Consider the following 13043-nt stretch of genomic DNA (forward strand, 5'->3'; position numbering starts at 1 on the left):
GGTATTGTAAATGTTTCTGTAAAGGGCCCAACAGTTTCTTTGGAGACTATGGCACTTAAGTCTTCAGAAAGCAGCCTTAGACAATGTATGAACAAATGAGGGCAGTTGTGTGTCAATAAAACTTTACTTACAAAAGAGATGGTAGGCTTGACTTGGCTCATGGACTGTGGTTTGCCCATCCTCAATTTAGAGGCAGGGAGCAATACTGGGAGAAGGAAATCAGCTTTTCACTACAGTGATAGAATTGTAGACAAATAACTTTAACTATCCTTTAATTTTGATCACTGAACATTGTTGTAGGTCAAATTTAGACTGGATTTTACCATAGCTTCTCATGTTCCACTTGGCTGCAGGCCAGCTCTACAGCAATAGTATCTTTATTCCTCACTATATGTCCTGACATATTATATGAAATTATACTAATATAATCATTCCTTTGCCAAGCTTTGGTGCAAATTTATTAACTGAAACTATCATCTTATTAACCCAGGAATAACTTAATGCACCCATTGATAGTAATAAAATGAAGTATACATTCTGCCATTTTAAACTTTAGACACTGGTTTAGTTATCACTTTAACCCTAAGAAATAGGCTTTATTTTCATTCCCACTTAACAGATATAGAAAATGAGGACCAGGGAAAGTAAAGAACCTACATAAGCCTTGTACTTCACAACTGTTTATTACTGCTGAGAGATTACACACACACACACACACATATATACATATACATACACATACATACATACACATGCATATATACACATACATATATGTCTGTGTATATATGTATGTGAATGTATATACGTGTTGCGGTGTATATACATGCATATATGTATATATGTGTATGTACATATATGTATATATGTGCAGAAAGAAAATAGAAATGCAGGAGAATAGTAAAAATAAAAAGCCATGCATGTAAGCACATAATCACTGCTCAGTAAATGAGTCAGAGGTGAACATAAACTCACTGAATAAATTGAATGTACTGTATAGTGAGTTCAAGGCTGACCAAGAATATATAATGAGATCTCACCTCAGAACAAGCTAACAACAGTAAGAGAAAAAGAAATAAGTGTATTATAAACAACTCTGGTATAATGGACTAGACTTCTTAAAACTGTAACCATAAAATTTATATAAGAATAAATGAAAACCTGACCGTCAGATCCCTCAGAGGGCTGTTTTTCACCCATAGCTGTTCAGCAGAATCATCAAGAAGTCTTAAAAGCCCTCAGAAAAGCTATGCCCAGGGCACTTGTCACAGGTGAGATCGGTGACAGCAATATCTAGTGGCCCGATAGGTGACCAGCCAGGCTATGTCAGCCTGGAGATAGAGGTAGGAAAGCCAGAGGGAGAAATGACGCTGGAGAAGGTGGCGACAGGGAGGAAGGAAGTTCCTTCAAAGAGGGAGCGTCCTAAGGATTTTAACATGTCTGAGGTCACAGGGAAGAAAAGACTGGAGCAGAAGGGGATGAAATTGAGGGAGCAACATCTCTGGGAAGGGGGAGGGAGTGATTCAGCATGATGGAGACAGACATGGCTTAGGGGCTGGGCAAGCTTTAGTTGTGTTTAGGCAGTTCAAGGGAGACTGTGTGGCTCTCAGTTCAGGGGTGCACTCCGGGATGGCATGGACGGCCAGGTTGGGAAAGGCTTGCAGCAGCTGATCACATCTCACCGACAATCAGGAAACAGCCACGCCAGCGCTCAGCTTACATTCTCCTCTTCACATGGTCCAGGATCCCAGCCAGGGACTGCTGCCTCCCACAGGGACAACATCTCCTAACCTTGACTAACCTAATCAATGTGATCACTCATAGATCTGCCCAGAGACTCATCTCCCAAGATTCTGAATCTCAAGTTGACACTCACAGAGGCCCAGGAGATCTGAATAAGGCCTTACTAATGACAAGCTGAACAAACTTAGCTCAGAGTTCCTGCTTACTCCACTGTTGAGAAGTTCTGAGGATGAGTTGAGATAAGGAACCCGACTGCTTCATGTTGAGCCTCCTGCATGATGGAGGCTCTGCAGAGAGCAGCCGCAGACAACAGCAACGTCACAGTAACCGGAAGTGATGGTAGTGACGCTGTTTTAGCTGGAACAGTCTGACAAAAGGTGGTGTGGTGGAAAGGATTGGTTTGGATCTCCCAAAAGATTCAGGAATCATGTGGAAGCTTAGGTTGTTATTTTCCCAAGAAAGTAGAATAAAATTATTTTAACTACAGGGAGTAGGAGGGGATTTGTCTTGGAATCTGAGTAAGACTCTAACAGAGGCGTTTTGTTTTGCAGTACAGGTTTCAGTTGAACCTAATACATTCTTAATATTTCCTGAAGACAAACTGTTGGAAGAAGGCTCCAATGTCACCATGTGTTTGATGTATGGACAGTATGTATATAATATATCCTGTAAGTTGCAAGAAAAGCCAATCCATAGAGAACAACTTGATTCACACGTATCATTAATGAAGTTGAATAGCGTTGTTTTCCGTAACATCAGAGGGACAAACATCAATTGTCAAGCCATGAATGCTACTAAAAAACTGCTTGGCACTGTTCTCTTTGTCTCAAGTAAGTATTAACAACAGTGGGTCTCAACCCTCCTAATGCTGTGACCCTTTAATACAGTTCCTCATGTTGTTGTCACTCCCAGCCATTAAATTATTTCTTTGCTACTTTGTAGCTGTATTGTAATGTAAATACCTGATATGCAGGATATCTGAAATATGCAGGATATGCAGGGCATCTTGACCCACAGGTTGAGAACAACTGTATTAACATGCGAGGTCTCCTTCTTTTTTATTTCCTATGGTACACCTTGGATCTCATGTATCAGAAGGCAAAGAAATATGTTCACATGTGGCTTTAGTTTTCTTCACCTTTACAAGTTGTCCAAAAGAGTTTTTGAAAATAATACCCAAAGCAATACTCCCAGGGTTTTCTATTGTTCTTATTTTATTGCTAACAGTTTTATTCCTAGAACCAACAGTATTAAAGGAAAGTGATTTCAGGTTATGACCTGTTCCTCTGAGAAAATATTCTTTGCCTCAACCCAGATGACCTGGAATTCTGTCTGAATCATGGAGAGAGGGGTGGTGCTGTAGGCCAGCCAATCACGGAAGGGTGGTGCCTAGAAGTGCAAAGACCTATGCTGACCCTGTCTACGGGCTAGGCCTGTTCTCTTGGTCATTTCCGTGAATAGGCATAGTGACGGTTTAGAGAATCTATGAATATGGGCGGATTCCAGCCCTGGCGTATTAGCTCAACAACAGTGGCCATTTGTCTTCTTAACTGAATGGAAAATTAACTCCTTGGCCTGTCTCAGTGGGGTGGGAGCATGCAGACTTTTTGTAGGCTGCAATGTGCCTGTGCTATAACCTTCTACGTCTACTCTCAAGTTTCTGTCACTCTAAACCATAGGAAGCATCTCTCTCTCTATTGACAAAGAAGGCACTTCCAGTCCTGGATGCTTCCATCATCTGATCCCTTACTGTAGGCCCTGGGAACAGAAGGGGCTCCACATTTCAAGGAGCTTTGCCCTGCCTGGGACTTTCTGCTCCCCACTGCAGAACTGAACCAGTTCACAGTCTAGCTGGCAGCCCTAGTGTTTAATGCAAGCCACAGAATCAAAATGGAGCTCCAACCCTGTTTTCAGATAGACAGAGTTGCCAATCCCATGCGCTATTTTGACTACTCATCCCCAAGGTACCCCAGAATGGGGGAGTATAGCATGGGGAAGCTCCTGAAATGTGCCTCTTTGACGCTTTGGTCTACTACTGCCACCTCCTGATTCCTTCTTGGTTTGAGGGACTGTGTGTTAAGACCCCAAGCAGAACCTCCTTTTGACTTGCCATGTAATGAAAGGGGTTAATTAGATCTTTCATCTTCTCTTTCGTATGGACAGAAATACTTGAGGAGCCCAAGAATTTTTCCTGTGAAACCCAAGACTTTAAGACTTTGACATGTTCGTGGGAACCCGGGGTAGACACTGCTTTGGCTTGGAATCAACAAGATTCTCAAACCTACAGTTTATATGAATCGTGAGTCTGCTCTAGTTACATCATCTGCAGGTTCTTCCTTGTTTAATCAACACGTGGCAAGTGGTTCTCACTTAGAGAAGAGACACGTACTCTTGAATGTGTCTTCTTTCCTCTGGATGGACTTCTTTCTCCTACCCTGGATAGTTAAACTTATACTAAAGTGTCTGTAGAAAAAGTCCAACTCCACTTCATAAAAAACACATGGGACACAAGGAGAGCTATACCCAGACATTGCAGAAAATGTGTCCAAATATTTCAGAACTGCTTGCTGGAATCACAGGAAAATCTTCCATTGCCTGCAGAGGTGTAGGACCTTCTACCTGATTGTTCGGAAAGAACGTGTACAATAAAAATAATAATAGTTGATTGTGTATCTTTGTAATAGAATAGTCTTATCTGTTGATATAACTTTCCCTAATTTTTCTAAATTGTTAAGAATATTCAACTAGATTAATTGATGTCTATACCACCCACAAGAAAAATTTATCACATAGAGAAAATTCATTGAAATGTTTTTATTTTTTCATTGAAAAATAAATACATAAAAATGTATTTATTTATTCTTTGAAATGTTTCATATATTGGTGACAGAAAATTCCAAGGGATCAGTATACATCTGCTTTGACGGAAGTGTTTAAACCCTGTCTTTGCTGTCTTGTTTTATTCCATTTTTTAAGGTTCTCTGGGAGACAGGAGCTTTCTGACCACAAAAACTCGCATACCTGGCAAATCACCGAAGATTCACAGGAAACATATAACTTCACACTCACAGCCAAAAACAACCTACGAAAAAGAAGTGTCAACCTAATTTTTAATCTGACCCATAGAGGTGAGACTGCGATGCCGTGGCCCATGATGGCCGTTAGCATGGTATTTTATACAGCGAGATCCAGCGAATACACTGTAGATCCTGGCCTAGTTCACAACCATTGGAAAGCTAATTTTTGTAAAGGGAGACTTTTTTCTGTCTCGCGCGGTCACACTGGACCTGTTTCTCTCTGCCTGCAAGTTCTACAGTTGCTTATAAGATAACCACTCAGAGCTTAATATTAATTGTAATTTAATTAATTATATTTGGCCAATAGCTCAGGCTATTTTTGCCTAACTCTCTCTTATAAATTAAACCACTTCTACTGCCCCCATATATCACCACAAGGCTGTGCCGTTACCTCTGGCATGTTTCTCCGTAAGCTGCTGCTGGCGTCTCTCTTCTCTGGTGGCTACATGACATCTCTTTGACTCAGCCTTCCTTTTCTCCGCATCTTTGTTTTGATTTCCTGCCTATCTATTTTCTGCCATCATCAACCAATATAAACAACACACGTTTGCAGCATACAGAAAGACACCCCTGATCAAACCCCTGTACTTCTATTCGCTCACACTTACCCTCATGGATGCCTGCGTTCTCAAGCTCCTGTTTTGATCTTATCTCAAGTCTCACTGAGCTCTCTAACAAACTTGAAAACTAGCATTCCGACGTATACTTACTGCACAGTCTATTCCAGAACCTCTCTCTCTGTCCTTCTTTAGCCAAAATTGTCTGTTGCTTTAAACTATGTGTAGCTCAAATCCTAAAGTGAGAAAAATCTGAGGATAGAGACCGAGAAACCCCAGAGAATTGTAATTAATCACTCTTCCCTGTGGCAAATAGACCATCGGGGCAATTTTCAGCCCCAGCCCCAGTTCCCACCCCTATCCTCATATAGTAAGAAAGGAAGGCAGGGACAGACCATGTAACCATCACCGCAACATGTAGTTTGGTTTTTTTCCATACTGTACTTTCCAGCTCTGAAACTTTAAATTAATTCTTTATTTCCTTTCTGCAGTAACTATCTAGTTTGCCTTTCAATCTGCACACTCTTCCCCCTTCCTTTCCCCCCTTATTAGTTTCAGTTTCTCTGCTGAGAACTGTTCTCCGTCTACGCATTTCGTCTGTTTGGCCCTGGCTCATGGACCAGTTTCAAACTCTTGTGTAGCAGATGTATCCTATAGGTCACTGGCGACATCTGTTGATGATCGTTTCCCTTGGCAATTTGGTGATATCACTCTGGGATGTTTTGTAGATTGGATTGTTTAGGGTTGTTTCCTTGACACTGTTAATATTATTTTAGTTAGACTCAGGCTGCATTATAACCTTCCTCCATTGGCTGTCTTCTTTAAATTTTGACTCTTCCTCCATAACCTTACTGATCATATTTAATTTTAAGAGTTTACACATAGTTACTTTTTGTATTTTACCTCCATGTCTACTACAATATAACATACATAAGGCCATTAGTGAGTGAAAAGGATTGCATACGGGACACACTACATTCTGTCAGCAAGCCCAGCATTGTTTCTCTTTTCTTAAACGTAAACAAAAAGTACTGGTGACCAGACAAGAGATGAAATGAATTGCCTGCTTACTGAATTCTGGTTTGGATCTGCTTGAATTCTCTTTTTTTGTTTGTTCCTTTTTCTCTTGTTAACAGTTCATCAAAAGCCTCCCCATGATGTCACCCTTGAAACACTAAGTGCTACAGAAGCCAACATGACCTGGAAGGTGTACTCCCGTGGGGACAACTACATGCTCCTGTGTCAGCTTGAACTCCAGCACCAAAGAGAAGTGATACACGTAAGAACATTTCGTTGTTTCCTGTTTTAAAAAACTTTTAATCTTGGGTGTCACACACCTGGAATCCTAGCATTCAGGAGGCTAACTGGGAATCACAAGTTTGAAGCTAGCTTTAGTTTACATAATGAGACTCTATCCGTGAGAACAGCCAAAATACAAACAAACATGTCTTATTTCAGGCCAAACATACTGGGCACATCTGTAATCTTAGCTTTGAGAGACAGAGGCAGGAGGATTACTACAAGTTGGAGGCCAACCTAATGTATACAGTGAGTTCTACGCTAGCCAGGGCTACATTACAAGACCTTACCCAAGGCGAAAAAGAACAACCTAAAAATAAGAAAAATCAATCAGTCAGGCCTTTATTTCAACATTAGTTCATAGTGTGGATTATCTGTTGAAAGGGGTCCTGAAATGGGAAAAAAGCCTTCACTTGAAGAAGACCCAGTCTTGCTCCAAAGCAGAGATGCCACCCTTCTGATTTGGCTTTGCAACACAAATGCACACATAGCTTTTGTTTTTCCCTTGTCTTCTTGATGCAGGCACACAATGTTTCTGTCCACGTGAGTGGGAACTACCTCTTCAGTGATCTGGAGCCAGACACAGAGTACAAGGCTCGTGTGCGCTGTGCGGATGCCAACCACTTCTGGAAATGGAGTGACTGGGCTCAAAAGGAGTTCACCACACCCGAGGCTGGTACGTGGGGCTCCCTGGCATGGAACTCACAGACTAAATCTCACGATATGCTTGGGTCAACTTCATTCAGCTCTCTCATTTGTACCGAATGCTGAGAAAGTATTGAAGGAAAGGGAAAGTCATACTCTAAAACTAGATTAAATGCGTAAGGAGCAAAGGCATTTGATAACAATGTTATTTCTAGTGTATGCTTTCTCAAGTAGTTTCTTTGCTATTCCTGGTCTCACATTGGATTTGAATATGGATCTTATCTTGAAGTTTTGTATGAAGTATCAGGAAGTAAATGAAACAATGATCTGATTGCTGATTGCAGTCAACCATAGTTTTCTAATAGAGATAGATTTTTTGTGTTCTGTGTCCCATTATGGCCCTTCTTTCATATTTTGCATCATCTTTCATATTTTGCATCACATCACTGTCCCCTCAAACATAAAAATAAAGAACATAAAGAAGATGAAACAGCTTCATTTTGCTAAAATTTATGAATGTATGACAATTGATGTAACACGACCATGTTACACATAGACAAAAGGTTGAGGAAGAATTTCCTTGAAAAAGTTGATATTCAGTGAGAGTAGCTGTAGTTTTCCTTCCCAACTCAGCTGAGATTGGATTCCAGCCCATTCACAGGCTAATTGTAGAGATGTCTTGAGAACGCATTTGAGTATGAATTGTGCCTTTAGGGCCTCACTGGAGAACGGAGCCACCCATACCTATGAGTTTCCATGAACGAGCTAAAAAGATGCCAAGGGCCAATATCTGCTCTCAGCAGTATTCCTGGCAGCCCTTGTAGCGGAGGAAGCCTGCATGTTCTCTTTGATTATAATTGGTCAGTTCTCCCGTTTATGTCCAAGTATGACCACAAAAACACAACGGAAATTTTGGTTCTTTGTAGAATACACAGTGTGACGCAAGTCTCAAGCAAAGTGAATTGGGAACTAAAAACTACATAGCCATCTTGGTAGCACTTCCATCCATTTTTTTAAAAGTAAAAGGCAACAATGAAAGATGCATTTCGTTAAAGCTTTAAAGTTAATCACATCGGTATTATTATTTTCTATCATAAAAACATGCTTATGAGCATCTTTGTTGAACTCAGGCCTGCGACTTAAGCCTGAAAGTGACCATCAGTTTCTTGAATAATGGCATGGCTGAGAACCTGTCAGTCATAAGTTCCAGTGGCTTCACCCCCGTTTCTGCAGATTTTGAGCACTTAGCTTAGTCTCTCTGATCCTCATTTCCCTTATTGGGAGAATGGAGTGAATAAGAATGCCTACACTACAGGAAATCAGATGAGCAAATGTATATAAAATAGTTGGAGTGGGCATGACACCTAGTTACCTTTCTATGCATTTGCCTACTGTTTTATGTACATTAAATCTGCCCCCAAATAGTTTTAAAGGGAGGTACCCAGAGTGTTCTTGGGTTAAGACACTGACTGGTTCATCTGACTGGGGGAGTATAGCTCAGTAGTATAACTCTTGCCTAGAATGCTCAAGGATCTGGGTTCAATCTCTAGCACTAAAAAAAATATACAGATAGATGACTGATAGATAGATACATAGATAGATGATATATAGATAGATGATAGATAAATAGATAGATAGATGATAGAAGACAGACAGATTGAAGATAGATAAATACATAGAAGATGGATAAATGACGCAAGATAGACAGATGGATAGATAGATAGATACATACATACAAACATACATACATAGATGATAGAAGATAGATTGAAGATAGATAAATACATAGAAGATGGATGAATGACGCAAGATAGAGAGACGGACGGATGGATGGATAGATAGATAGATAGATGCATGCATGCATACATACATACATAGATGATAGAAGATAGATTGAAGATAGATAAATACATAGAAGATGGATAGATGATACGAGATAGATAGATAGATAATAGATACATAGATGATAGAAGATAGACAGATTGAAGATAGATAAATACATAGAAGATGGATAGATGATACAAGATAGATAGATAGATAGATAGATAGATAGATAGATAGATAGATAGATAGACAGACAGATATGAAAAGAGGGTGATTCCTCCTTCTAAAATCAATGGATTAAGCGCAGGTGTAGTGCGAATCAATTCTCAGTTTACATAAATTTCTAAATGAAGTACAGAGAGAAGAGACTGCGACTTTTGAGCAGATTGCTTTCTGGGCTTCTAGTCCACTGCTCACTCTTCAAGCAGTGTTTTTGGAGCTCACCCTAAGGCCTAGGCCCAGAGCCTGATGCTAGGGTTTCAAAGTCAGATGAGCCAAGACCTGGCTGCTGTGATTCCATCTTCTAGTTTATTTGCAAAGTGGACTCTTGGAAGCAGTACTTGGTGCCATGACTTGAGGACCGGGCATCAAGTTCCCTGTGTGTCCACAGGAGACAGTTGGCAGGATCAGGAACAAAGAAGCATTTCCAGGTTGTGACTCTAGTGAGGGGCAGCTGGAGGACATCCTGAAAGCCAACCAGAAACCCTGGGCTTTGCGTCCCCAGAGACCTAGGTCAGTGTGTCTCTGTCTTAGCCTTGCACGTGACAATGAAAAATTCTTTGGTGGCTTCCAGATGCTCTGGAGCCGACTTGTAAGTTTCAAGTTTGGAATTGCATCCAAGGGCAATTGACCTTTAATTTTAGAGCACCTACTATAAACTTACACGGAATTGTTCTCAGTGTAACATGGTATCATGTGCAATGAATAGAGACAGTGAGAATATTTAAAGCCCACCCTATGAGTGCTTAGTGTGCGGTATGGCTGTGGACCCACGGGTGGAAGTCACAGAAAGGGAGAGGGTTGACTAGCAAGCCCCAGAGAAGACAGGTAACAGCCATGTCTTAGAAGAGCAGCTCTCAACGTGTGGATCAAGACCCCTGTAACGGCGTAAACGAATGCAGACAGATTGTAAAAATATATATACAGCTTTAATGGAGAAATAGACTTACAGAACCACCGTTCTGTGGAGGCCAGGAACTCGCCAAATTTATAGGCAAACCTTAGCCCGAGGCGAACATGCCCCCTTAGGGGCGGGACTTATCCCTACAGACCCCCACAGGGCTTGCGTAGCACTTGGAAGGTTGAGAACCACTGTGTTAGAAGAACAGGGGAAACATGGCACGGATATGACCCAGGGACTTTTCTTTGCTTAATTTCAGCTCCCTCACAGGCTCCTGATGCGTGGAGACACGTTCGGTCAGAGAATGGAAGTCATTTTGTGACCTTATTCTGGAAGGTAAGGTGTGCAGCTTCAGGAGTGACTTGCGGCCGCTGCACAGCAGTGTAACCCCAGCTGGAAGAAACGGTGATGTCAGTGGTGATGTCAGTCTCACGGGGCTGGTCATCAGGTAGAAGGACCGCTAGAACCTTTTCTGTATATTCAACTCAGGCCCACTATAACGTTTCCAAGAATCAATACAAGGAACTATGCCTAGAGTCACATACCCTACTCCTAATTGTATGTAAATACCATAGTTTCAAATCAAGCTATTGATTTATAATGGAAGATCAGCATTATCCTTCTGCCTGACCCAATATACTGCATGAGAACCTGGAAGGTCAGCTTTGCATTCAGGGCTCTGAGATTCCTCAGTGTCTCGTACCAAAACATGATGATAAGGAGACGGTTGGTCCCTTGTCACAACCCCTTCAGCTTTTCTTCTGCCCTTGAGTTGGGCACAGTTTTCCAGGCCTCTGCATATACAGGTGTGACTCTGCTAAGCCTATGTCTGAGTTCTCTCCATACCCTCAAGGGGACAGCTGCAGCTTGATCTGAGATCTGGGGTACACAGAGCAGGACACTGACTGTCCCAGGGAAAGCAGACCTCAGGAACCTCTGACAGATGCTGGCCTGGGACTGTAAGGGCAAGGACTTCTCTGTAACCATGAGTATCTTCTAAAAGAGGGAGTCTATGGTAGGTGGCAGGGGTCAGGGTGAGAAAAGACTGGGTACAGGGAGGCCAGAATGCAGGCTTTTCTTACAAGGACCCTGGGTGCTGGTTCCACTACTGCATCTTCTCTAAGGTGACTTCCAAATTTTATTTCCTCCAGATCTAAGGAGTCTATATTCCTCTTGACTTTTGATTCAGTCCCTGCTATCTGGACATACAATAAATTGTTAATATCATCTCTAAATGATTTTTGTCGCTGTTTTCTTTAGTTAGATTGAAAGGCCTGATTCTAAGCTTGGTGTTGAGACAATGTCTCTGTTTAAGTGTGCAAACTGCATTTGTTCTAATATCTTTATATGTCTGACTTACTAATATGTGTCTGTGCACGTGTGTGCACACATAGGCATGTGCATGAGTGGATATGTTCTTAGATATATGTGGATTGGGCAGCTGATGGATGGAAGATATGAAAAAGTAATAATTTCAGAGTGAAGCTCATTTTAAAAGGATTATCGTTTTTTTCAGCCACTATTAAAATCACAGGCCAATGGCAAAATCGTATTCTATGATATAGTTGTAGAAAATCAAGATAGACCAACTGAGTCAAAGCACTACCGTGTTGAGGCACCAGCCCTTGGCACACAACTGAGCCTTGACCTGAGTTCTTACAAGATTCACATCACAGCCAACAACAGCGTGGGTGTGTCGCCTGAGTCAGTGATGGTCCTCTCTAACGATTCAGGACATGGTGAGTCGACATTGGTCAACTTGGCTTCCATTCTCAAGGAAAATAGTGGAGATTTTTTCCAGTGACATACTAAATAAATAAAACCATAATTTGAGGCAACCATGTGCAGTTAGGCACTTCCTTTGAAGCTGGGTGTAAGCACAGGTTGAAATGTAATGGTGTTTTCACAGTGACCCAGCCCACTCTCTCCCTGGATGCTTCTGAGCACTTAAGAGATGATCTAAAATTCATTTGTGTAAATCCCACAGCAGCCCTCTCTGAGAGCCAAGACAGTGCCCAGGGATTTGTGACTTATGGGATTTGCACCATATTTTCTGCGTGTTAACAAATATCTTCCGGCCAGGCGGTGGTGGCGCATGCCTTTAATCCCAGCACTCGGGAGGCAGAGGCAGGTGGATCTCTGTGAGTTCGAGGCCAGCCTGGTCTACAAGAGCTAGTTCCAGGACAGGAACCAAAAAGCTGTCTCGAAAAATCAAAAAAAAAACCCAAACAAACAAACAAACAAAAAAAAAACAAACAAAAAAAATATTTTCCACTGTTGTCATCTATAAAAAGTTTATAGAACTGCCATGCTGATAGAGCATGCCTGTATTCACAACGCTCAGGAGGCTGAGGCAGGAGGTTCATGAGTTTGAGTCCAGCCTGTACTACATAGTGAGACAACCTTGAGGGAGAACTATGGTGGGCAAAGGAGCCCATGGACACCCTAAGGAGAGCGGATGTACTCTTCCATGAGACACTGTAATTTGGCCAAGTTTGTAGAATAGCAACAGATGATTAGCTACCAATCTCTCCGCCAACTGAAGAATGAGCCACTGGGAAGTGATCGCACATCTAAACCCAAGAATGACAGCAATGTCCTTCTTGACCAAGCCACAGAAAAATCCTGGCATAGCCAATCCCCAGTTCCCTGCTGTGATGCAGTGCACATGTGGACAAAAGGCAAAAGGAATTGAAACGCTGAGATCATTCATGTACCTTGCAACAATGCCATCCTTCAGTTCTTGCTGTTAAAGGTGCCAGGTTGGTGAGGCCATGA

The 13043-nt window shown here is 41.7% G+C and overlaps 1 protein-coding gene across 3 annotated transcripts in view; it reads left to right on the top strand.

The window, feature by feature from the left end:
- The window catches only part of Osmr (oncostatin M receptor), a 51037-nt gene that overhangs the window by 23011 nt on the left and 14983 nt on the right, over window positions 1–13043 (top strand). For all 3 annotated transcript variants that reach the window (XM_075975940.1, XM_075975941.1, XM_075975939.1), the window contains exons 5-11: window positions 2295–2573; window positions 3907–4042; window positions 4720–4871; window positions 6514–6656; window positions 7199–7352; window positions 10525–10601; window positions 11782–12004. In XM_075975940.1, coding sequence (XP_075832055.1) covers window positions 2295–2573; window positions 3907–4042; window positions 4720–4871; window positions 6514–6656; window positions 7199–7352; window positions 10525–10601; window positions 11782–12004 — 1164 coding nt within the window. The remainder of the gene's footprint in view (window positions 1–2294; window positions 2574–3906; window positions 4043–4719; window positions 4872–6513; window positions 6657–7198; window positions 7353–10524; window positions 10602–11781; window positions 12005–13043) is intronic.

The sequence above is a fragment of the Microtus pennsylvanicus genome, chromosome 6, assembly GCF_037038515.1.
Source record: "Microtus pennsylvanicus isolate mMicPen1 chromosome 6, mMicPen1.hap1, whole genome shotgun sequence".
NCBI classification, from domain to species: Eukaryota; Metazoa; Chordata; class Mammalia; order Rodentia; family Cricetidae; genus Microtus; species Microtus pennsylvanicus.